This window comes from Pongo pygmaeus, chromosome 14 (assembly GCF_028885625.2).
Source record: "Pongo pygmaeus isolate AG05252 chromosome 14, NHGRI_mPonPyg2-v2.0_pri, whole genome shotgun sequence".
Lineage (NCBI taxonomy): Eukaryota > Metazoa > Chordata > Mammalia > Primates > Hominidae > Pongo > Pongo pygmaeus.
Window position 1 is genome coordinate 40,286,209 of NC_072387.2, and position 24,414 is coordinate 40,310,622.

Here is a 24,414-nt window from a genome sequence, read left to right on the forward strand (position 1 = left end):
AACTACGTAAGTCCCTTCAGAGTACATCCTGAATCCTTCTTCTTTCTTCTGAATGCTTCAGATAGATAGATCTTTGGTTATCTCAGCTTTGCAGCTTCTCTACAAATTTTACCTTCAACTTTCAACCTCATAGTAATGAAAAACAAAGAACCAAAATGAAGGAATATCTGGCTGGATGGATTTTAGTAAGGTGCCAGGGTGGTTATGGTAGAACCTGCATCTCAATCTTCTCACGGCTCTAAGGGAAGTTTGAAAGAAGAAAAAAATTGAATCTCATTTTAAGCAAAAAGCATTTATTGAGCAACTATTTTATGCTATTCAAATGAATTGACTCAGTCATATCCATTAAGAATTACTCAATCATACGAATGTTTTTCATTGAAGTGAACTTAATCTTGCTTCACTAGATGAGTTTAGGCTAGTTAACATTTTGCGCGTTTTTTCCAATCACTTGGTAAATGCCTCTGAAATGACTACTAGAAGCTAGAACTGAGATTAACACATTAGTCTACATTTAAGTAGGAGAGAATTCTTATTTAATTTTATTAGGGGCTGAATGAGTTCAGTTAACCGATGTAAATTTTATACATTCGATGAAAAGAAAACAATATCAGTTATTAAAAGCAAAGTCATAATTAAAGAAATGTATTTTTTTACTAATGAAATCTTACTCTTTTTGTCCCATTAGTTCTAAAACAGTATCCACAATGCTGTGACTGCAAAGAAACTGAATTGGAATGTGTTAATGGTGACTTAAAGTCTGTGCCGATGATTTCTAACAATGTGACATTACTGTGAGTAAAACTTAATTATTGGTGATATCTGTCCCTATAGTCACATGAAAACCAAGAAAAAACCCAATAGTGTTGCTTGTATATTAGAAAAATAATAGAAACTCTGTTTAAAACTACCAGTCATCAGAGAATTCTCCATGCTTCCTATTCAGGGGGAAAAAATGGTTTACACACTGTATGTTAGATTAGCCTGTGATCAGTTAGCTCACAAATGTCTGTGGGCCTGGAGTTCTTATTTTCAATTGCTTTCTGATTTATGTATGATTACTACCGTGCTTGTGCTGAAAATTTTTTTTTTTTTGAAAGGAAGCACACTCACTTATTCTACGTCATTTTTAATGTTGGTAATCTATCCAAGACTGCAAAGATATAAAAGATCCATGAAGCTAGTAGCTATGTTATATCATGCAAAATTTTCTGTACTTTGCATAAAGTTCTTGAAAGCCTCAGGAATTTGCAGTCATGTCATCATTTGGGCATGCATGAGTGGGTTGGGATCTTTGGTTGGTTTTTAGTTTGGTTTGGTTTGTTAATGCACCCACAGAGTAAAAACAAAGAAGTTAAATCACTATGGACTTTCCAGTCTACTATACTAACTAGCTACATTTGTCAAATACTCACAAGCTACTTTATTTTGCTTTATAAACTTTTCATTCTCCCATGAAAAATTTTTAGTTATTGTCATGTTCAAATATGGATTAGTATAATGATTATCATCAAATATTCTTTTCCCAAGCATGTGGCCTCCAGGGAAAAGTTGGGTTGGCCATAACAATCCATAATGAAGTTTGCTTTACATGTTATTTTAGGTCTCTTAAGAAAAACAAAATCCACAGTCTTCCAGATAAAGTTTTCATCAAATACACAAAACTTAAAAAGATGTAAGTAGCCATTAATAGTATATTTATTTTTAAAAAATCATTGTGGTGGTGTAAGATGTTTTTGATCTAAAAATAAAATACAATATCGTTTGTTATCTTTATCATTACATTTATGTTTCTAAATGTAATTAAGATTAGAAAATAAAACATTTGAAACTATGTTATCTTTCCATTTCATAATTTAAAGGAGCTGAACCCATTTTATTTAAACTTTTTCGGAGAATTAACTTGGAGTCAAGGTAAAACATCTCAATAGGAAAATACACAGTTCCATTATTTTCCTCAAGATATTGGGAAAATGACATTGCAGATTCAGAGGCACTTTTTCACTTGAAAAAAAGAGTGACAGCATAAATAAGAACAATCAGATCATTTCAGATACATAATGATAGGGTACAGATATCCCCCAGGGTGTTAGGAGTGAAAACACAGGAGTTGTGCAATCAGTGATATTAACATAGCTGAGGAAAGAAAATGCCAATAAATAGGATATGATCAGCAGAGAAGGTATTCTGTGACAAAGAAGGGCCAATATGCTTCCAGAATTATCCAAGAAAGAAAACTGGGAACTGGAAAATATAATCCCTAGAGATGATCTCTCTTGGAGAGTCAGGATGCACCATCAATCCCCACCACAATTTTCATGAACAATCCCTTTGCTTTGATTCCCTACTCACCAAGCAACCTTAGGATGATGAATTTAATTTCCCAATTTCTTCATTTTAAAGTATTTGAAAAGTTGCATGGCATAGAGAATAAGAGCATTCCTATAAGTGGGGTGGGATGCTTTCTATTCACATTAATAAATGGAGAATATTCAGGTTCGTGTATCAGTCATTTGTAAGTGTGAAATTTATGAAAATCCAGGAATAAAAATTATCTGAATCTTTGCTGATACTGGGCACACACATTTGGTTTGAAATACCATCAAGGATTTTGTGTTCCTGAATTTAGGTATAAATTTCCTCATACAAGAAAAGAAGTAGTTAATGGAAGTCCATGAGGTAGAACCTTGTGTGAACATCAATACTCAATCATACCTGGGCTTGATTGTGGCCTCTGTAAACCCCGACTGCCCTCAGAACTGTTGCTTCATCCTAAAGTATGTGGGTATGTGGTCATGTCATTGCCACACTGGAGTAGCTACGCATTGGCTCTGCATGTCCAGATTCCTCTAGAGAGGAAATTCTAACCACATTCTTCCTAGTCTTCCAAGAAATCCCTAAAATCACAACATGTTCATTAGATGAATCAATATTGTCTTTGTACTGCCTGAATAATACATGTGGGAGGAAAAATAAAATAGCACTAGCAGAAACGAAGGGAAGAGATTTTTGTTTCAAAATTCTTGTTTCATAGCAATTGAAATTCTATTTTCTAGAGTCATAGAAGTTTTAAGAATTTCTAATTCAATCTTCTCATTATACATGAAGTAACTAAAGTCTGCAATGGTTAAATGACTCACCTAAGATCTACAACTAGTAAGTGAAAGAGCCAGAATTAGAGCCAATGTCTTCTGATGTCCAAGGTAGTGCTTACTTTACCATAACAGGAAACCTTAAGAGGGAAAGAAATTGTTCTAGCAATCAACTGAATTTCTACCAGCACAGACTGTCCCACCCCATGTAGAATTCCCTTGTATATGTTTTTCCCCCTAATTTGGGGCAAGCTGACTTCTGGAGAGGGGGCGGAGTCACTAGAGGCTCAAGCAGGAGGGTTAAAATTAGACTTTTCAGGCCACGTCCTTCCTTGGTCTATTAACTCATAACTGTGTTCTATGCCAATATCTCCCTCTGTGGTCCCAGGCTCTGATAGCCCACTGAAGAGAAGAATATAGAAGCAATTTAATAATTCAGGCCCACAATTTTCCAAGTGAAAAAAGATAGAGACTAACCTTTATTGCCAAGATTAGCTAGCAATTTCTCCAAGTAAATGTCTAATTCTACTTTGTTGGAGAAAACAGGCACCACATCATAACCTGAATATCACCTGACAGGGCTTCTCCCCATGCAAGCTGCTATTTGATGATTTGCAGGCAATTTAATTTTCCCAGAGACTAATAGAAAAGAGGTTATGAGACTCTCATCAATAAACATTCACCAAGTGTCTATTATATGCAAGATAAAGCACAGAGGGATAAAACACAATTGCTTACAGTCATCTACCACTTTTTAAAGTTTACAAAGAATTCCAATATTTGGAATTTTCATTTTGGCTTTGATCCCCAAAGTCTGTGAGGTGGGGCAGACACCGTTACAGCAGTTTCAGGAATGAGGAAAGCCACTTGGGGAGAGAAGTTGTTTGCCCAAAGTCAGTCAGCTGACAAGTAGTAGAGATTGGCCTCAAACCCAAACCTTCTGACCATGCTCCTTTGGAAGCCCACCCACATAGTCCAGGCTCAGAATATGTTATTATCAATGAAATCACCCAGTAAGTAAACTTTGATTTGAAAATAACTCGTTCTTTATACTCAAATATCCTAGAGCAGCTCATAAGCTCAACAATGCTTCCTTAAATCTCTTTTCCTCCCCATCCCCTTTACACACATTCCTCAACTCCTCCTGCTCTTTTCCAAACTCCCAGAAAAATAGCCCCCAGCACCAGTCCTACTTCTTGTCCCTCCTGTCCATCTACTCTTACCTTTTTCTTCCCAATCTTCATACAATGACCCAAATAACAAATGTGGCAAATACCAAACCATCCCCAGGAAGGGATGTCAGGGGGAGGAAGAAACCAGATGGGACTCAGCCAGAACTCTTGGTATCTGGTAGCAGGAGAGCAGTAGCTAGCAAGACCCACATATTCATTCACTCCTGTGATAAATATTTATTGATACCTACAAGGTGCTAGGCACCAAGGATACAGCATGAACAACACAGATGAAAAGCCACAGTTGAAATTGAGCTTGTGGAGCTTAATTTCCAATCAAGAAAGGTAGTCAATAAACAAAGTTTAAAATATATAATTTGTTAGGTGGTGGTGAGGGCTAAAAATAAACCAGAAAGAGGATTAGAAGGTACTAGGGAAATGGAATTTCAAACAATTCACTAATAATTTTGTCCACATTACCACTGCTCAAGGTGCCTCTAAAGCTTCCCATCATTCCTAAATTTACCCCCAAGAGACTGCTCAGAACACATCTAATTGGTCTTCTACATACGTCTACAGATATTTAAGACTAGCTATCGCCACCCTCCACCACACCACAAATCTTTTCCCTAAGTATCCCCATTTCCTTAAATTCCTCCCCAAAGGACACAGTTTCAAATCTGTTCTTCATTCTAGTCACAATAATCTGCATATGTTTGCCTACATTTGTCTTGATGGGTGACATCTAGAATAAATATACTATTATCACTGTAACATGACCGAGGCAAACGGCGAAGAACTCGCATCCCTTTTCTTCTGCACTCTATGTGCCCTATGATTATATTGCTCTTTTGATGACTTCATGATACTCTTAACTCCTAGTGATCTATAATTTCTAATCCCATGCCACATGTGTTGCTGCTAAGTGATGTGTGTGCTACATCTTGTACTCATGCACTTAGCATTTAAGAGTTAGTCATGGGTCCTTAAATACATCCCTAGTCAGTTTCATCCTGTTAGAGTCAGCTTTTCTTCTCGGAGTGTGAAGGTCTTTTTGTATTTTCCATCATAGTCACTACTCCTCTTGTAATTATGTCATCTGCAAATAAGATCAACTACCTTCACCCAGGTCATGGAGTAAAATATTGAAGAGAACAGCACTAAATTGTCTTTCTATATTCCTTCATCATCATCCTTCAGATAAGAATATGTATCATTCTTTCTTTTGTCCTTACAAAATTATAAAACTGCTTGATCAATGCCCAGTAGACATGTAACAATGTTTATCACATAGTTTTGCACAGTCTTTCAAAGAAGAATATGAAGTTGGTCTGCCATGTGGTTTCTTGTGAACTCTCCTGGTCACTTTCTCTTTGAGGCATAGACAAAGCAGCATCATATTCACCTGTTCTATGATCTTCCCAAGACCAGCATTGAGCTCATCCAACTACAGCTTGTTAAACCAACTTCTTCCCTTTTTGAGAACTTAAGACTACATTTGCCATCTTTTACTTTCCAGCTGCTCATCCTTTCTCTGGATTCTTCAGCAATTGATCATAATTTGATGTTCTAATTTTTTGGCATTTCTCAATTTCTGGGAGAAAATTTCCAAACCAGAGGGCTTTAACTAATTTTGATTAACACCTTCTACCATCTTGGGCTTTCACTGACCTGCCATATAGCCTTTCCATTTGCTTCAATCCTAAGACCATCTTCTTTGATCCAGAACACAAGAACAAAGTAGGAGTTGAGAAATAAGTAGTTGTTCCTTTTATATTATCTCACAACATTATAAAACAGGTTCCAGGAGGCAAACTGAGACTTTCCTTAACACTTTCGTGCTTCTCCAACTAGATACACATTTTTATTGCCACAGTATTCTCTACTGTTTGAGTTTTACACATGACTCGAGTCAACGACAATTCTATTTTCATGAAGCCCTCACTTTCCTTCTCGAAGGAACAACTCTCTGACCACCATACCCTCCTCATGGGCTGGACGGTCCTCCTGGTTCTCTCTTAGTCTATTGAGGCCTGTGTCGTAGCATACCTAGTAAGAAACCCATAAGGATTAATGAGTATTTGCTGAATGAACAATGGGTAGCACTAACACGTAGATCTAAAGAGAAGGTGGGGAGCATCTTCACCAGGGAGAAGAAAGAAACATAAGCAGAAATGCTCAAAGGATGTTGAGAAGAGAGTGAATAGGCAGTTTGTCTAAAGGAAAGGCATCCCCACAGGACATGATGGAGCGTATGCCAGAGAGGTCACTGAATCTTGATTGTATGCCAGCTAAAGCATCTGAATTTTATTCTGTTTGAGCAGAGAACAGACATGCACAAATATGTGTTTTAGACTGTATTGAGCTAATAAAGTTAATCTGCATATTTAAGTTGTATTGGGATATATCCTATGCCAGGGGTCCCTAGACCCCGGACCACAGACCAATACCAGTCTGTGGCATGTTAGGAACTGGGCTGCACAGCAGGAGGTGAGTGGTGGGCGAGCAAGCAAAGCTGAGCTCTGCCTCCTCCTGTCGGATCAGCAGTGGCATTAGATTCTCACCGTAGTGTGAACACTATTGTGAAATGCACATGCAAGGGATCTAGGTTGTGCACTCTTTAAGAGAATCTAAGGATAAATGTAATGCACTTGAATCATCCTGAAACCATCCCCCCTCTCCATCCATAGAAAAATTCGCCAGGCACAGTGGCTCAAGCCTGTAATCCCAGCACTTTCGTAGGCTGAGGCAGGTGGATCTGTTGAGGTCAGAAGTTTAAGACCAGCCTGGCCAACATGGTGAACATCTCTACTAAAAATACAACAAAAACATTAGCCAGGCACAGTGGCATGCATCTGTAGTCCCAGCTACTCAAGAGGGTGAGGCAGGAGAATCGCTTGAACCCAAAAAGTCCAGGTTGCAGTGAGCCGAGAACTCACCACAGCACTCCAGCCTGGGCAACAGAGTGTAACTCTGTCTTAAAAACAAAAAAACAACAACAACAAAAAGAAAAATTGTCTTCTATGAAACCGGTCCCTGGTGCCAGAAAGGTTGGGGACTGTTGTCCTGCGAGATCACCAAATTTAATGTCAAGGGAGTCTCCAGTCTGGAATGCTCTAAATATTCACAGTGGAGTTGAGGTCATTTAGGCATCCAAAAAAAAAACAAATTCCTAAATCAAAATTAAATCTTAATTGCCAGATGAATAAGTGTTGCTTAACTGATCTGAATGTTTTTACTATTGATCAGTTTATTCATTTTAATAATCTTTTAAAATGTCAAGCCTTTCTAAATTGGGGGTGGACGCAGTTTCAAATGACCTTTCAGAGAAATAAAATACAATTTATGGGATTGACTATAATACTTTATCACTGCTACCATGGAAACAAACAGCAGTTCTCCTCCTTATTGTAACAAAACCTTTTATAAATTAGGAATTCCTTCTTAATCTGGGTTCTTGTTAAATACAATCACTGGCAACAAAATGAAATTCAAGGTGTCTGTCTGGATTTTGAATACAAAATGGCACATTCAAAAATAGCCTATAAACATGCATGTCATTAAAGCATTTATTTGCTTTAGTTTCGGGTACATAAATTCCTGGCATTTCTGCTTGAAAAGTCCTGACAGCTGAAACAGCAGGAATTCATGAACCTGTAAGTTATCCTTAGAAAAGGCATTCAGTGTAAAGTATATTAAATGGGCTCACATCTCAGCTCTGAATAAAAAGAGGGCGCCACTTGCCAAGTTGTCATGTTTCCAAATATCCCCACACATTCTTTAAGCTACTATTCTGCAAAGAAGACAGCAGAGACTAGACGAAGGAGTTCAAGTTCAGCAGCCTAAGTCTGAGACATGGAACATAGGAGGGACTACAGCTCTCTATGGGGTGGCAACCAGCTAACTAAATAGAAGACTAGAAGCTCTTCGTTATCTAAGAGTTTGAGTTTTAACTGATGTCAGCGAAGGGAGATAGGTTGTACACATCAGATGAGTTGTGCGGATCATTGGTTTTACTCTTTCTTTCCCTTGACTTATAAGACAAAAGCGTAAGGTCAAATTCACAATTTGCAACTCCACTCATCTCTTCAAGATGCGACAACATGTAGGTAAAATATACATTCCATTTTTGAATTTCTCATCTTGAATAAAATGTAAATAGCATTAGTTAAGCAGTGAATTGTATATTTAAGAGAAACTTCAATATACCTACAATACAGTATTTTGCTCTTTTTCTATTTTCATTTGCTACTGTAACATAACTCATCATATTAACTTTCATTGCATCAGTCTCAAGGCCCTGAAAATGCTAAAACAGATATTGATCTGTGTGAGTTCATCCTATTCATAGCAGAACCTTAAACCGAAAGCAGAATGTATGCTGCTCTGTGAAGCATCTCCCCATAGATATGGTGCCAGGAATGGGGGTTAAGATGGCACAAGGTCACACTGGATTTCAAGTTTACTTTGCAGGATTGAAATTGATGCTTTGCATATCACCACAGATGTAATGCTCTGTAGTGCCAACCACATGGAGGAACATAGGGAAAATGACCATATTTGTAAAGTACTTGGAGTAAAAGATTGTGTTTGCTGATAACTGGAAGCCTGTCCTGGCTTTTTTTTTTCCTTTCTAATAATTTTTATTTACTTTCATTTTCTTTTTTTAATTGAAGTTAAATATGTATACTTTACCATCTCTACCATTTTTAAGTGTACAGTTTAGTGGTAGCAAATATTCATTTGTATCCCTTCACCTCCCCCCTTCCTGACCTCTGATAACCACTCCGATCTTGGCTTTATCTTCAGGTCTGAAAGAGTCACTATCCTGGCACTCTTACAAGACAATCGTGACTCAGAGGCAAAGGCTGGGGAGCTCTGCTAGGAAATAATCATGGTATAACAAAATTCACAGTATAGCCAGATGTCAAATGAGCATGTGATCTACAAATAGTTTTGCAGTAGAATATCATAACAATGAAACAGCGATGTGTAATAGTTTAGGAAGCAATTCAAACCAAAATAAGAGAAATGGAAGCCATTCAAAAGACTATGTAACAATTTGTTACTATTAGTGTAGGTATTGCCTGCCCCTGAGAGCCTTCAGAGAACAGGAATTCAGAGCTAACTTCCCATTGTACAATGAAGACAGCAAATGGAAACTATTTACTTAGATACTCCTGACAGCGCAATTACGGAATCAATACTGTGCTGTTAAGTTGCTTCAGAGGTTAAGTCAGTCCTGATCCTGTGACTTGAAATTGGCATACTTGCCCTGGTTCAACTACTGATGTCCTTTGATATCCTGAGTACTTAACTTGCCTTGTCCTTCCCACTTTGCATCATGAAATAGAAAAGAATTAAAGCTTGCCCTCTCCTTTATTTCATGGGAATAGAATAAAGATAAATGAGGAGTTAAAGGTGCATCTCTGTGCACAAAGAGGAAGAAAGTTCAGCAGTGTAGGCTAGCTAGTCTCACATGGCCAGAAACTCCTGCCAGTCAGAACAGGACGGTCACCATAGGTCCAGTTTGCGGAAACAAGACTAGATCCTTCCGCAGACACATCACACTGGAGTTCAGCGGTATGAATCAGAGATGCCTCAATCTCATTGCATGAGTACTATGAGGAAAGCACTGGCTAGTTCGTAGCCATTTCTCACTGACAACATCTCCCCAGCATGAGAATAGGACTTCGTACTTCAATTTCACAATTGTCTTCAGGTAAAGAAAGTGGAGAATATGTTCAACAACCTAACATAGTCCATAAACCATAATCACCTGACTCTCTTATCTTATTCCTACCAGATTTCTTCAGCATAATTGCATTAGACACATATCCAGGAAAGCATTTTTTGGATTATATAATCTGCAAATATTGTGAGTAACTTCTTTCTCATATTGTAGGTATAATTTTAAGCAAAGACTAAAAGGATAGAATGGTACTTTTTCAAGGCTTGAATTGATTGTAGGGAAGTGGGAGGAATAGGTTATCACAAAGTACTTAGATAAGTTATTACACTGAAAGAATTATTAAAAGATTCCTATCTTTACCAGAAGACATATAAAGGTTCTCCTTAACCTTGTCTTCTCTAGCTTGGGTCACTTCCACAATATTTTAGCATTTTATTTCTTTTCTAACTCTTGCTAACTTGCTATGCATTTTCTTAAAATGCTAGTCTACTAAGGATGTCACCAAAAAGGACAAAAGCAAAAATTGCCCCACATACTTAGTTATTATACCCTTACAATCTAACATGATGTAATATCCCAAAACATTTTAGGACCACTTTCTCTGCCCTGGCCCTGGTGTTGCACACACTGGGCTTGTGGTTATCTGTACCTTCTGGATACCCCTTGAATTTGACCCCTCTGCTCATTCAGCCGAGTACTTTCAGATGCAGATGTCCATATTCATAATCATCATCAGTGGCTCATATTCTAATTATATGTGACTAAAATGGGGTATTGAGTTTGCCTAATTAACTCACCCATGCTATTTGTAGATATCTCAACCACAACTGCATCACAACTCTCAGACCTGGAATATTCAAAGACTTACATCAGCTAACTTGGCTGTAAGTACTCTAATTCTTCTTTCTCCCATAAAGGATCATAGTCTTGATGATATATAACAGTGCTAATATAGTTTCCACTATTTGACATATCTTATTTTTATACTTACTTTTCTGATTATCATATAATCTGCAGAACTTTATCCAGGCAATTCAATGTCATGTCAAGTAGTGGTTATGTGCCTGTGCATTTTAGGATGCTAAGAACCACCTGTGGCCTCTACCCACTAGATGCCTGTAGTATACCCCTTCTCCCAAGAGTTGTGACAACTAAAAATGTTTCCAGACATTGCTGAATGTCCCTTGGGAGAAAAAATTGACCTCTGCTGAAAACCACTGTACTGAAAAGTAAGCAAGTTAAGAACTTGTTCTGCTTTCCAGAGCATTCAGAGAGAAGTCTGAAAACATGATAGCTTGTAGTATTTCACCACTTTCCAGACTGAGCCACCAGCTCCGTTCCAAGAAACCTCACGTCAGATGTCTGTGCTTTCACCAGGAAAATACACAAGGGCCGGTTAGAAGGCTTTCTGTATTGTTTGCCCATTTTCTGCAGGTTGGCCTGGTCTAGTGGAAAAAACCAGGGCCTCAACTTCATCCAGGCCCTTCTGTGTGCCTGGCCCTTAGCCCCATGATTAGCCTTCCAGGCAACTTTTTCTTTCTTTCCTCCTTTCTTTCTTTCTTTTTCTTTCTTTCTTTCTTTTTTTTCTTTCTTTTTTTCTTTCTCTCTCTTTCTTCCTTCCTTCCTCTTTCTTTCTTTTTTTCTTTCTTTCTTTCTTGTTTGCTTGCTCACCTTCCTTCTTTTCCTTCCTTCCTTCCTTCCCTCTTTCCTTCTTTTTTTTTTTTTTTTTTTTTGAGACAGGGTGTCACTCTGTCACACAGGCTGGAGCACACTGGTACAATCTCAATCACTGCAGCCTCAATCTCTGGGACTCAAGCAATCCTCCCACCTCAGCCTCCTGAGTAGTTGGGACTACACGTGTGAGCCACTACACCCAGCGAATATTTTGTATTTTTAGTAGAGATGGGGTGGGTCTCACCATGTTGCCCAGGATGGTCTCCAACTCCTGAGCTCAAGCGATCTGCCTGCCTATACTCTTCAGTGTTAAGATTACAGGCATGAGCCACCATGCCCAGCCCAGGCAACTTTCTTAATTTTCCTAGACCTCTTTATTTTCATCTGTAAATTATAATTCCTTTTCAAGAGGGATGTTGTGAGGATTATATCACATAACAGTTAAACAGTTCCACACGCAGAGCTCCTGGCATATAGTAGGTGCTCAATGTGGCTCCCTTCTCCCACTCCTGCCCTCACCAGCCACTGTTAAGTAAGAGGAAACACAACCTGGCTTCACAGGCAACAAGAGGAATAGAGGCCTATTTCCCCTTACTCGAATTTCTTCTACAAAATATAGTTTAAAACAGTGGTTTGAATATGCAAATAGTTTCACTCTTTCACCCAGAAAGCTCCTTATGAATAGCGTGACATCCATCCATTGATTTAAACACACCTTATTTAATACATCAGTTTAATGCCATGAGACCAAAGAACCCTCTGTGATTTCCTAAAAATTATATTTTCATTCATTCTTCAGCTCAGCCAATTAGTAGATTAAGGCATTTATGGAGCCCAAATGCATTCAATACATGGAGTATGTGCCAGACCCAGGTACCCAGAGGTGACAGATACAACGTGGGTCTTTAAGTCCAGCAGGAGGTGGAGGCAGCAGGGAGAAAGCAAAACAATCAGAATCTAACTTGATAAGTGGGATGGAAGCTGTAGGAATTTGGAGGAAAGAGTTGCTCCAACCACAGAGGGAAGGAAAAGCTCCAAGTACGGAAGCACACAAAGGAGTAGGCCAGGTGTTGAGGGGAGGCAGGTTTTATTTCACAAATGTCTCTAATATTGGAAATGTTTCTTGATACATTTTGTCAGAATTCTAGATGACAATCCAATAACCAGAATTTCACAGCGCTTGTTTACGGGATTAAATTCCTTGTTTTTCCTGTGAGTATTCATCAACCTTTCAATACATCTATCGATACATTGCAATGACATCTAGCACTAGCTTACAAAAACAACTTTTAAAAAAATCAAGTCCACAAAAATTTTTATTAGTCAAAACTTCTCCTGTATTTCCAGCCACAGTTACTGTTAATATAATACTTCCTGGCCATGGCTCAAAGGGAAGAGCTGACCAGATCATCATGAATATTTTAAGCCTACTAGTTGATTTTTCTATCCCCTTTAATTTCCTTTAGTACTAAGGCATGTTTTTATTTGCAGTGGTTGACCAAAGATAGTATTAATTTTCATATCCCATGTTTATATTTTCTTAGAATCTCCCAGGAGTTCATCTCCAACTCCATTTTTAATGGAAGAAAATGTGCCTTTGCCCAGCAAGACTCACTGAAACTTTCAAAATCTTTGTCCTACCAAGAGAGCTCTCTCACAATAATATTTTCACTGTTTATTAATACACTAGAATGATTTATCAGCAGGGGATTATTATATTCCTTTACAACTGATCATATAACATCATTATTTTTCCATTTGTCAAAAGGAACCACAATATCATAAATTAATCATGCAGCTTAACATGCTCATGAGTAGTTTTCTTTCCCTAAATTCCCCCTACTGTCACTTCTCCAATTTAATGCAGTTTCCAATGTGGCCCTTTAATATTATAAATGATTAATGATGCCCTTAAGAAGAAACTTTGGATATATGGCACTGGAAATTATTACAATGTGAAGTTTACAAGGAAAATTACCATGAACTTCAAAATTATTACCCAATATATACTTTTGTTTCATCTCATAAAATTAAACTGTGTAACATCTATTCCTAGGATATGTATCATACTTATGCATTCATAGTTTCTTTGACAACATCTGCTCCCTAATCTTTGCCATACACATATTTTAAAGACCATTTTGAAATAGCTATATATGTTATCATCGTAAGATATTAATTTTAGCATGCAAGTTTTGAAATTTTAAAATAATCAAAAGACTGTCCTAAAAGTGTCATATCATTTTATTTCTAATTGACATTTTCTTTGTGTAAAGGTCTATGGTTAATAACTACGTAGAAGCTCTTCCCAAGCAGATGTGTGCCCAAATGCCTCAACTCAACTGGGTGTGAGTATTTATTTAGGAATTAATTTGTTATTTGCCCTGATTAAGGAAACTAGCAATAAAGTTAATTCAAGGTTACCTAGAAAGTCCATCTATAATTTCTTTCCAAAACCAAAATCTGATCATATTACCTTCCCAGTTTCAAAATTATTTGAGGGTTCCCAAAGGGTGAGGGTAAAGTTTGACCTTCCCTTTGAGCATCCAAGACCCTTGTTTTCCATTCCTTACCCCATCTAGATGCTGTCCCTGACCCTCGTATGCATGTATCAAACTACTACTGCTACAGTCAATTCCCTAAGCATATTGTTCCTTGGACTTAAAAAGTCTTGCTCCCTTATTCTTTGGGATAACTTAAACATTTCCTTCGAAAGACAACTTAAACATCACCTCCAGGAGGCCATTCCTGACACACCAACCAGTTTCAGCAGCCACCTATGTACTCCCACACATTACATCATCTACAAAACTCCACCACACTGCCCTATCTCAGAGTACTATCTCATCCCTATCTCAGCGTACTATCACCATATAGTCATGTCATTGGGCTTATGTCTTTTTTTTTTTTTTTTTTTTTTTGAGATGGAGTCTCACTCTGTTACCTAGGCTGGAGTGCAGTGGTGCGATCTCAGCTCACTGCAAGCTCTGTCTCCTGGGTTCAAGTGATTCTCCTGCCTCAGCCTCCCGAGTATCTGGGATTACAGGCATGCACCTGTATAAAATGTATAAAAATTAGCCTGGCTAATTTTTATATTTTTAGTAGAGATGGGGTTTCACCATGTTGGCCAGGCTGGTCTTCAACCCCTGACCTCAGGTGATCCACCCTCCTCGTGCTTATGTCTTCTATACTGTTCCGTAAATTCTAGGAAGGCAGAAACCTATCATATGATTTCCTACCCCAGCATTAGGACAATGACCAGTACATAATAGGTGCTCAATAAGCCTTTGTTAGGATGGATGTACTAAACCATTTCCACTCCTTGTTAGCTTTTAACCAATACCTGTTTAAAACATTCATTTGATTTACGTCGTACCTTCACCATCATTACCCACCATTCCCTGCCACATACACCTTCACAGTCTTCTGCAACAACCAGGATTGTCACGTCTATTGCTTTCCTGTTCCATGAAAATGCTGATGGTACCGCTGCTGGAACTCTTCTCAGTCAAATCATGGAACTCAAGACTCATAAGATGATAAAGTTTTAGTACTTCAGCTTTTGATCCCCTCTGAACTAACCCCAAAATCTCTTGTTACAACACTATTAGGTGGTGGTGTGTTTATTTTCTGATGTTTATTTTTATGTATTTATTTAAATATATGCTGTCAAATGGCTTCTAAAACAATAGAGGTCTCATGTAAGTGTGCCACTATTAAAAACAGAAATAATGACCTGAACACCAAGAGAATAAGAATAGGTGAAAAGAAAATACTTAGAAACTAAACAAGTGCATATACACAATGGGAAACACACAGGAAAGAGTAAAGGTAGCAGAAAAATATCAGGAGCTCAGCCTGCTCTCCCTCCCCAAAAGGGACATCAGTCAGCAGGAGGTGAGGAACCAGCCTCAGAGCTCAGGGTTCCTGAGACACTCATTTTCACAATGGGCTCCCACAAAGACGTGGGAAAAAATTGACACGCAATAAAAACGCACAGGTAGCAAGACAGCCTGATTGCAATTGAGAGCCTTTCAGCACAGAGGGTAGGAAGCTGAGAGGCCAGACAGGAGAAATCCTGTCCTGGGGAGGCTTCTCCTCTTCCCTTACTTGCTATCAAGTTGGACACTTGCTCCCACAACCCCAAAGTGTCCTTCTGAGAACATGAAAAACATTGTTTCCATTCCATTTCACAATATTTGGACTTTTAGGAGAGTATAGTGTTTGTTATTTTTAATCACAGTATATTGTGTGAAAAACGTACATCTCAAGTTCCTACACAAATCTCCAAGATAGTTTTAAAATAGGATTTTCTTAAAATGACAAAGGGATTGGTGATTTTAGTGTGACTATGAGAAAAGTTCAGAAGCAGAAAAATAGCTATTGCCATATTTGGGGAACACTGTAAGAAGCTGACTATGAAGAGAAATCAGGAGACTTGGCAGAAAAATGGGCTGTTTCTTAGTCCCCCGCATTGCTCAAAGCCGGAATGTCAGAGTGTTCCGGAGGGCGCTGTCCGCGTATGTGGGATGCCACTGACCTGCAGAATTACCTGGCAGAATGAAATCTCCCCAGCAGTGCTTCTCAGACGTCAGCGTGCATCGTAAACAATGGGCGAACTTGCTGAGACACAGATGGCTGAACTTCAGTGCTAGAGTTTCTGATTCAGTTGGTCTTGGGCAAGAATCTGCATTCCTAGCAAGTTCTAGGCAGCGCTAGAACTTGCCATTCTGAGCAGCATTGCCCTTGGCATTAGCGTCCTTGAGGCATCATAGAAAGAGCCTGCACTTTGGCATCACATAGATCGGGATTCACATCCTGACTCTGGTGTTCAGTATGTACAGGATAACTTTGGCCTGAGATTCTCCTTCAGCAAAACAGAGACAAAAACATCTACCTGATGTTGGAGGGAATGTGAGGATGTAACGATCAATGACGCCACAGACATGGTAGTTAAGTGTCTAGGCTTTAGATTCTGACAGATCTGGGCTGGGTCAGTTCTACCACTTACTAGCTGTGTGGCCAGAAGGAAAGTGAATCACCAAAAGCCTTGGATTTCTCTTATGTTAAATGGGGGATAATAGCAGCAATTTGGCAGGAGTGCTGTGTGATGCATGTAGAACAGCACCTGGCACCATAAAAGCCCAATCAATGGTAGTTTATGATGGGTTGGGCAATATTATAATTAATAGCATAGCGTTCAGCACAGAAAGACACTTACTAAACGTTAGGCTGCCCTTTACTCAATTTTATTAACATCAGTTGGAAGGGGGAAAGAAGCATAATATTAGTTATACTAACCTTGCGATAATTAGGAGGGAAGCATAGTAACAACTGGAATGAAGTAAAAATAAACTTGATAACTGTTTTAAAAAGTATCTCTAAGCATATGATTTGTACAAAAAATATTAAAAATATCTTTCCTCCATGACTTCCAGGGATTTGGAAGGCAATAGAATAAAGTATCTCACAAATTCTACGTTTCTGTCGTGCGATTCGCTCACAGTGCTGTAAGTATACAATGGACTTCACTAAATGAGGGGAAACCCTATATATTTGGAAGTTAAAAGAAAACATTGACAAAGAATTTTAAAGTAGTGTTTTGTTTACAGCCTTGGTCTGACACTGCAGTGCTAGAAAATGCACACACTGATTTATTGATTTGGATGTTGGGGCTGAGCCTCAAGTTAAGGTGCCCACCCTTTAGGGACATCATGTGCCATCTTTATTTCCGTGCACCTTCTCAGCTGAACTGGGACCTGAAAGTTCCAGTTTCCTAACCCCATGGTCACCAAGGAAGGGAAATAATGTATGTGAAAGGGGTTAGCTGTACCATGATTAGCTTTACAATGATTAGCCAATGACTCTTACCATTTGATGTCTTTCTCCTTAAAGAAAAAAAAAATCATAGTTTCATCTAAAAGGAAAAACATCTAACGCATTCTGATTGGCCAAAGATTCTGCCTCATGATTCTGATCGCTGTTTATATTTTTTATGGGGGCAGGAAGGCAGATGGTTTGGTCAATCAGTGCATTCGTGCTGGAAAGCTTCAAAACATGAGTGTTTTGTTTTTGTTTTAATGATAGTTTTCCACATTTAGTAAGCACTTAGTGATGTTTGTTGATTGGATGGACGATTGGAAAAAAGAATGGAAAAGGAAAATTAAAAGAGACATTTTCTGAAATAATTAGATCCAAACAAAATGCAGCTTTCTAGACCACACTCAGGACCTCAAATTGCTCATGACAGCACTTTCTGAAGAGAACATGGGGATGTCCGCGGTGAGAAAGTCCTGCCTTAGGTTCCACTCCAAAAGACGCCTCCCTTGAAGACTTCAAAGGAGGCTTATAAAATTCTGCCTGGATCAGTGGCCTCTCCCAATGAGAACTGATTACTACAGCAGACGCAAACCCACATGCTGATTCTCGCCATGTCTTACAGGTTTCTGCCTAGAAATCAAATTGGTTTTGTTCCAGAGAAGACATTTTCTTCATTAAAAAATTTAGGAGAACTGTAAGTAGCATCGTCTACTAGGAAAATATGATTGCTTCTCCCGAGATTATAAATTTAAATGACTAGTGAGACTGCTTTGCCACTAGTAGCAATCAAAATCCTGTAGACTATTGGATATTAAAAATCAATTAAGAAAACCAACATTATCCTGAAGTCCAAAGCACATTCAAATCAGACAGTGGGCTAAATATGGATTTAGCCTACCCTAGTTTCTCTACTTGTTTTCTTTGGGTGATTTCTTATTTATGTGTGTTTGGGAGTAAATGAGTTTTCCATGGCTTCTTAAACACAGGGATCATTTCTTTCTACTGACTGGAGTATAGTTAATTCCCAATAAATGTTTGATAATGAATAACTGACTAACTGAAATAATATTAATTCCTTATAACTGAACAAAGGAACAAAGATGCTTACTATTCCTTGAGAAATTATGACTTATATAGCAGGTGAAGCAAATTCCAATGTTGAGAATGAGGGTTAGGCTCACTGAAAAAAATATTCAGAGAGCTCATGTGAATTTTTTCTGTTCAAATATTTGTTTTATGGATCTAAGCCTTTTAAAATCATTTCTCTCACTATTAATTCATTGCTCCCCACATAATTGTGTACAATGGAAGTTAAAATTAAGTCTGTTATGTTACACATAGTAGTGATTAGGATAGAAAACTCATCTTTCTGATTGAGGCCTGAAAATGGAAATTAATTTCTGAATTAACCTCTCCCCATTCTTTACACCTTATTTTGAAATCCAGAAAGGACTGGAGAAAATAATTCAATAAGAGTAATCTAAAAAATAACTCATGAATAGTTAAGGTAATTCAATCTAATTAATGAGCATCATAAATCAAATCCACACATATTTATGAAGTGCCTGCTATGTGCAAGGTACTGCATTAGAACTGAAAGTATGATCATTTTATGGCAAAAACTTAAAGGCAGCTCACTCAGAAAAGACTTCCTCCCAGGGCATTCCTGCCCAGGCTGTGGAGGATGACTGTGGACTTGGGTTGCATGGTGGGGTGGAGGAATAACCCAGGACAAACAGACGGGTTTTTTGTTTGTTTGTTTTGTTTTGCTTTGTTTTGTTTTGAGATGGATTTTTTTGCTCTTGTCACCTAGGCTGGAGTGCAATGGCGCGATCTCCACTCACTGCAACCTCTGCCTCCTGGGTTCAAGTGATCCTCCTGCCTCAGCCTCCTGAGTAGTTGGGATTCCAGGCACCTGCCACCACGCCCGGCTAATTTTTTTTTTTTTTTTTTTTGTATTTTTAGTAGAGACAGGATTTCACCATGTTGGCCAGGCTGGTCTTGAACTCCTGGCCTCAAGTGATCCACTTGCCTCAGCCTCCCAAAGTGCTGGGATTACAAGTGTGAGCCACCATGCCCAACCCAGAGGAGTATTTTATATATAAACTTAAGGAAACAGTGGTACAGAGTCCATATTTTTAAAATTTTCCTAACCCTCTTCTCATCCTACATATAGGCAGAGGCACACCAAAAGTAAGAGCCCACTTAAGAGATGCCAGCTTGCTATTAAGATCTATAGTGATCCATTGCAATTCACTTAGCCTCAGAAAGCTAAAAGAAATTCAGAAGCTGGTAGGCTTAACTTGAACAAGGCATTCATATGTCTTGAGTTTGCAAATGTTAAATAATTTTACTATGCCTTCATGACAACAAACCCATTCAGGGAGGAATAAGCACAAGTACTTGAGACCCCTAAAGTCCTTTCCTCCAAAAGAGTGTGCTTTATTTTTCTGGGTAACCCTTTGAAAGGCATTTTCTAGGTGTATGAGATCATCATCATATTGCTTTATTGTCAGGGTCTCTCTGGCCTGTGCGCACCTGTGGTCTCCCTTCTGGGCTGAGATCTAGGTGTGCTCCTCTCATCTGGAGGACCAGATGAGACATCTCACTTGGCAGGACTTCAGACTTTGGTGTCACAACAGCACCTCAAAAGCAACCCATTTGAAACAAAACTAACAAGAGACCCCCAACCCGATGGCCAGTTTCTTCACCTGGACTTGCCATCTCAGTGCCTCCTTCCTGGTAGCCAGGCTTGAAGACCATTCCGTTTCCCTCCAGCTTTCTCTTAACACATGTTCAGCCAGACCCTGAGCCCTGCTGCTGTCCCCCTTAACCCTCATTTGCTCTCACCAGGTCCATGTAGAAGCTCCTGCCTGGTCTTCCTCCCCCAACTCCCAGGCCTTTTTGCCTGTCTTTCATGCTTCCGACAGAATAATCATTCTATAACTCGGAGCAAATGATGCCATTGCCCTACTTAATGTTCTCACTTGTTGTTGCCTGGTGTTTAGCAAAGTCCTTGACACAGTTCTCAAACATTAATGTGCCGAAGAATCACATGGAATGTTGGCTTAAATGCATGTTACCAGGCTCCCTCCCAGAAAGTCTGATGTGATAGTTCCAAGGTGGGTCCCGGGGATGTGCTCTTTTTATAAGCATCCTTGGGGACTTGGATGCTTGGACTCTACTATGAAAACTACTGCCTTGAAGTGCACACATGGCTTTCCCATTTTGTCTCCATGCACTCTCCATGACGTCCTCTACCTCTCCCTAGATCTTCCATCCTCCACCCATGTTGGATCACTTCCTGACTCCTGAAAGTGTCACTGAATTCCAAGCATCTGTGGTTCAGATCATTTTTTACACCTACCTGAGAAGCTGTTCTTCTTTTACCCCACCTAAAATCATCAAGCTTTCTTCAAACACTTCCTAATGCCCCAGGCCAAGACTGATGACTCTTTCCTCTATGTTTTCTCTGCACTTCTATAATAGCACCTGTTTGATTCTTTCCTTGTTTGTATCTAGTTGCTACTCTAAATGTAAGCTTCTTTACAGAAAGAGCTAAGTCATAGTTATTTGTAACTCTCACATATCCATCAGCAGTTCCAGAGTATCAAAAGAGATCATTTTTTATTGACTCTTAGTTAGGCAACTGTATATCTGTTTTAACATCTTCTCTGGCTCAGAAAAATACTCTGGACTCTTAAAGATTCATTTCTTCTGACTTTAACAGGTCTCTTTTCCACATTTTATAGAGTCACTTTCTTAGGATTCTGTCTGGATTGGACAGTCCTATTATATTTAATTCTAAACTCTCAATTTCTTCTGCAAAAATAGTCCTGTAGAAGAACATATTAAAAGCGTGTGAACTTATTCAAGATTATCTGGGCAGGATACTGAGTGGACAATATTGTCTTGGTTGGAATGCAAAATAAAGATGCAAGATTTGACCTCGAAAAGTATAGTTGGATAAACAAGAGACCACATATATGAAGCAAGTGGCAATCACAGAAGCCTGAAGAGTAGAAGCGTACAAAGAGTACCTAGAGCAGGGAAATTAACCAAATTAGATATGAAAGCCAGGTTGGGAGTGTGTTGGAGAGAGGGTAAGAGGAAATTCCAGATAGGAACTGGATGAGCAAAGTGTTACATGTCTGTAAGTGTTGGAAACCGTATCCATTTGGCTGACTCATACGGCCCTGTTGTGTAACAAGTTATCAGGTTGGTTAAATTGGATTCATATTTTCTGTGACATCAAATGGGATGATAATTGTGAGGAGTAATAAGTCTGTCATTTACTTCCGAAGTAATTGCTTTGGGTTTTCATTGTCGTCAACAGGGATCTGTCTAGCAATATGATAACGGAGCTATCACCTCACCTTTTTAAAGACTTGAAGCTTCTACAAAAGCTGTAAGTTCTACTTCTCACCATAATCAGATTTAAAGGGCAACATTTGGAGCTTTCAAAATAATAATACCTTCAAACTTCTTTTCCTCTCTCATCTAATGGTAAAAAAAAAAGGAACCTGTCATCCAATCCTCTTATGTATCTTCACAAGAACCAGTTTGAAAGTCTTAAACAACTTCAGTCTCTGTAAGTGAAATATTACAATTATATTGATTATAATTTTAGTGGATGTACTTAGAGACACATTTATTTTTAAATGGGTATTTTGCACACAGGAGCATGCATTTCAGACAATTGTGAGTATCACGGATCCCATCAAGTACATACTGAATGACAAATAAGCCTCATTATTTACCATTCAACATGTATGAAGTCCATTTCTGTACTTGAAGAAGGTTTCAAGAATGTCCTTCTTGAAAACTGGGTTCATGTGGCAAAATCTCATCCTACAGTTTTCACAAATAATTAAATTTGCAATAGTTTTGTTTCTAAAAGTTTGGTTAAAACAAATTATGTAAGACTTGCCTGCTTTTCCCCTTTGCCCTTTCCTACAAGGATCTACTTGATATTAGTGTACAGTGCATTGTTTTACTTTTAAATAAGTTTTTAAAAAACTGTCCCACAAATATGCACATTCAGAAAATTAATGTACAGTATTTTTACATTCCAACCATATTAAGTTTCAGTGGTGTCAAGAACTCTGCCACTTTTCCTTTGAACTTCATGATTTCTTTCCAATGGATGTCAATTGCTGGCTAAAGGTTGCTTGTTTTCACACAGACAGCAGACTACATTGCCTGACTGCAGCCTAAAGCATTTCCTCCTTTAATTCCAAAGACCAATTCTTAATATCATCTTTTATTCTTGCTAGTTTTCTATCAGAAATTAATGCAAGATTTAGGTTTCTCTCTTACCAGATATTAGTGAGCATTCACTGATGAAAAAGATCTGGTCCCTATTCTTAAGAAGCCATAATATTAAACATATATGTTTATTTTTTAAAATATAAGGACAGACCTGAAAGTCAAAGTAGTAACTATTTATTACATACTTTTCTTTATTCATTTATACTTTTTTTCTTCAGGGTCCTTCTTTCTTTTTTTTTTTTTTTTGAGACAGAATCTCGCCCCGTCACCCAGGCTGGAGTGCAAGCAATGGCACAAGCTTGGCTCACTGCAACCTCCACCTCCCGGCTTCAAGCAATTCTCCTGCCTCAGCCTCCCAAGTAGCTGGGATTACAGGCAAACGCCACCATGCCAGGCTACTTTCTTTGTATTTTAGTAGAGACAGGGTTTCATTGTGCTGCCCAGGCTGGTCTCAAACTCCTGAGCTCAGGCAATTCACCTGCCTTGGCCTCCCAAAGTGCTAGGATTATAGGCATGAGCCACCGCGCCTGCCCAGTCTTTCTTTTTTTCCTGCGATTCATTTACGCATTTATTTCACAAACATGTCTTAGCCACCAACTTACACAAAGCATTTTTTTAGCACTTGGGATACAGTGGCCTCTGCTCTTCAGGATGCTATAGGTTATTAATCAAATAAACACAGAACCCACATAAAGCTAAAACTGTGTAAGTCAAGGACAGAGCCAGAGAGAAAAAAAAAAGGAAAATTAAACTTTTAGAAAGGGCTTAGAGTCTCCTGCTAGAGGGGCCATGCAATTACTCAGTAGTATAACAGCTTTCCCAGATTTCATTTCTGACTTCCAAAAAGCAAGGACTCCTTGGGCAAAGGAAAACTCAGAACCATGTTGAGAAATCTTTATTCAGATTAGTCAAAAAGAAACCAAGTGAGAATCAGACATATTTCAAAATAAACATTAAATGCAAAAGGCCTCTGTCTTTTTAGATTGTCTCTCTCCATCTGCTTCCTGAGAACATGGCAGCTCTCAATTCATACCATCCTAAAGAGATCTTCAAAGTGTCCACATTTGTAGAAGCAAGCATTGAGGTCAGCTAAGAGAACGGGGGTGATCCTTGGATCCCTTTGAGGACATTTTGTGGGGCCTGAAGGATTTAAAGGAATTTAATTAAATTTAACTTAAATTTAATTAAAGGAATTCTAAGACATATCACTGGTGTCTTAGAAGGCTCCTGAATTGGAGTTCCTCTTGCTACCTTCATGGGTTTCCATCCTAAAGACACGCAGACCGGGAAGAAATGATCATATTTAAATCCAGATTCTCACAAAACTCACTTCAGTGATGCTCTCTGGTTGGAAATATCATCTCCTGAATGAAACCCTCTAATTCCTATGGCATTACTTATATTAATAAAATCAAACTACAGAGCCAATTTCATAATCACACAAATCACCACTGCTGTTCTTAAAGAAATGAATGAATATGTTCTATTAGAATGTAATTCTGCATGTGAAATGACATAATCAGTGCCAAACTGCAGGAGGCATAAATAGAAACAGCCATTTTCTAAGATAGTGTACTGTAAAACTTTCATTCTAATTTGCATTGGTAACATAAGATCTTGAAGCATTATATTTCAGATATGATGAAGAATGCAATTATTAAAATGTTTCATCTCAACACCATTAAGCCTATCG

The 24,414-nt window shown here is 38.5% G+C and overlaps 1 protein-coding gene across 2 annotated transcripts in view; it reads left to right on the forward strand.

Moving 5' to 3' along the window:
* Positions 1-24,414, forward strand: part of RXFP2 (relaxin family peptide receptor 2) — a 63,280-nt gene that overhangs the window by 24,830 nt on the left and 14,036 nt on the right. Inside the window, exons 4-13 of one of the 2 annotated variants that reach the window (XM_054446714.2) lie at positions 689-794; positions 1,604-1,675; positions 10,071-10,142; positions 10,769-10,840; positions 12,771-12,842; positions 13,907-13,978; positions 17,069-17,140; positions 18,073-18,144; positions 21,787-21,858; positions 21,970-22,041. In XM_054446714.2, coding sequence (XP_054302689.1) covers positions 689-794; positions 1,604-1,675; positions 10,071-10,142; positions 10,769-10,840; positions 12,771-12,842; positions 13,907-13,978; positions 17,069-17,140; positions 18,073-18,144; positions 21,787-21,858; positions 21,970-22,041 — 754 coding nt within the window. The remainder of the gene's footprint in view (positions 1-688; positions 795-1,603; positions 1,676-10,070; positions 10,143-10,768; positions 10,841-12,770; positions 12,843-13,906; positions 13,979-17,068; positions 17,141-18,072; positions 18,145-21,786; positions 21,859-21,969; positions 22,042-24,414) is intronic. The other variant, XM_054446715.2, reaches the window with a different exon arrangement.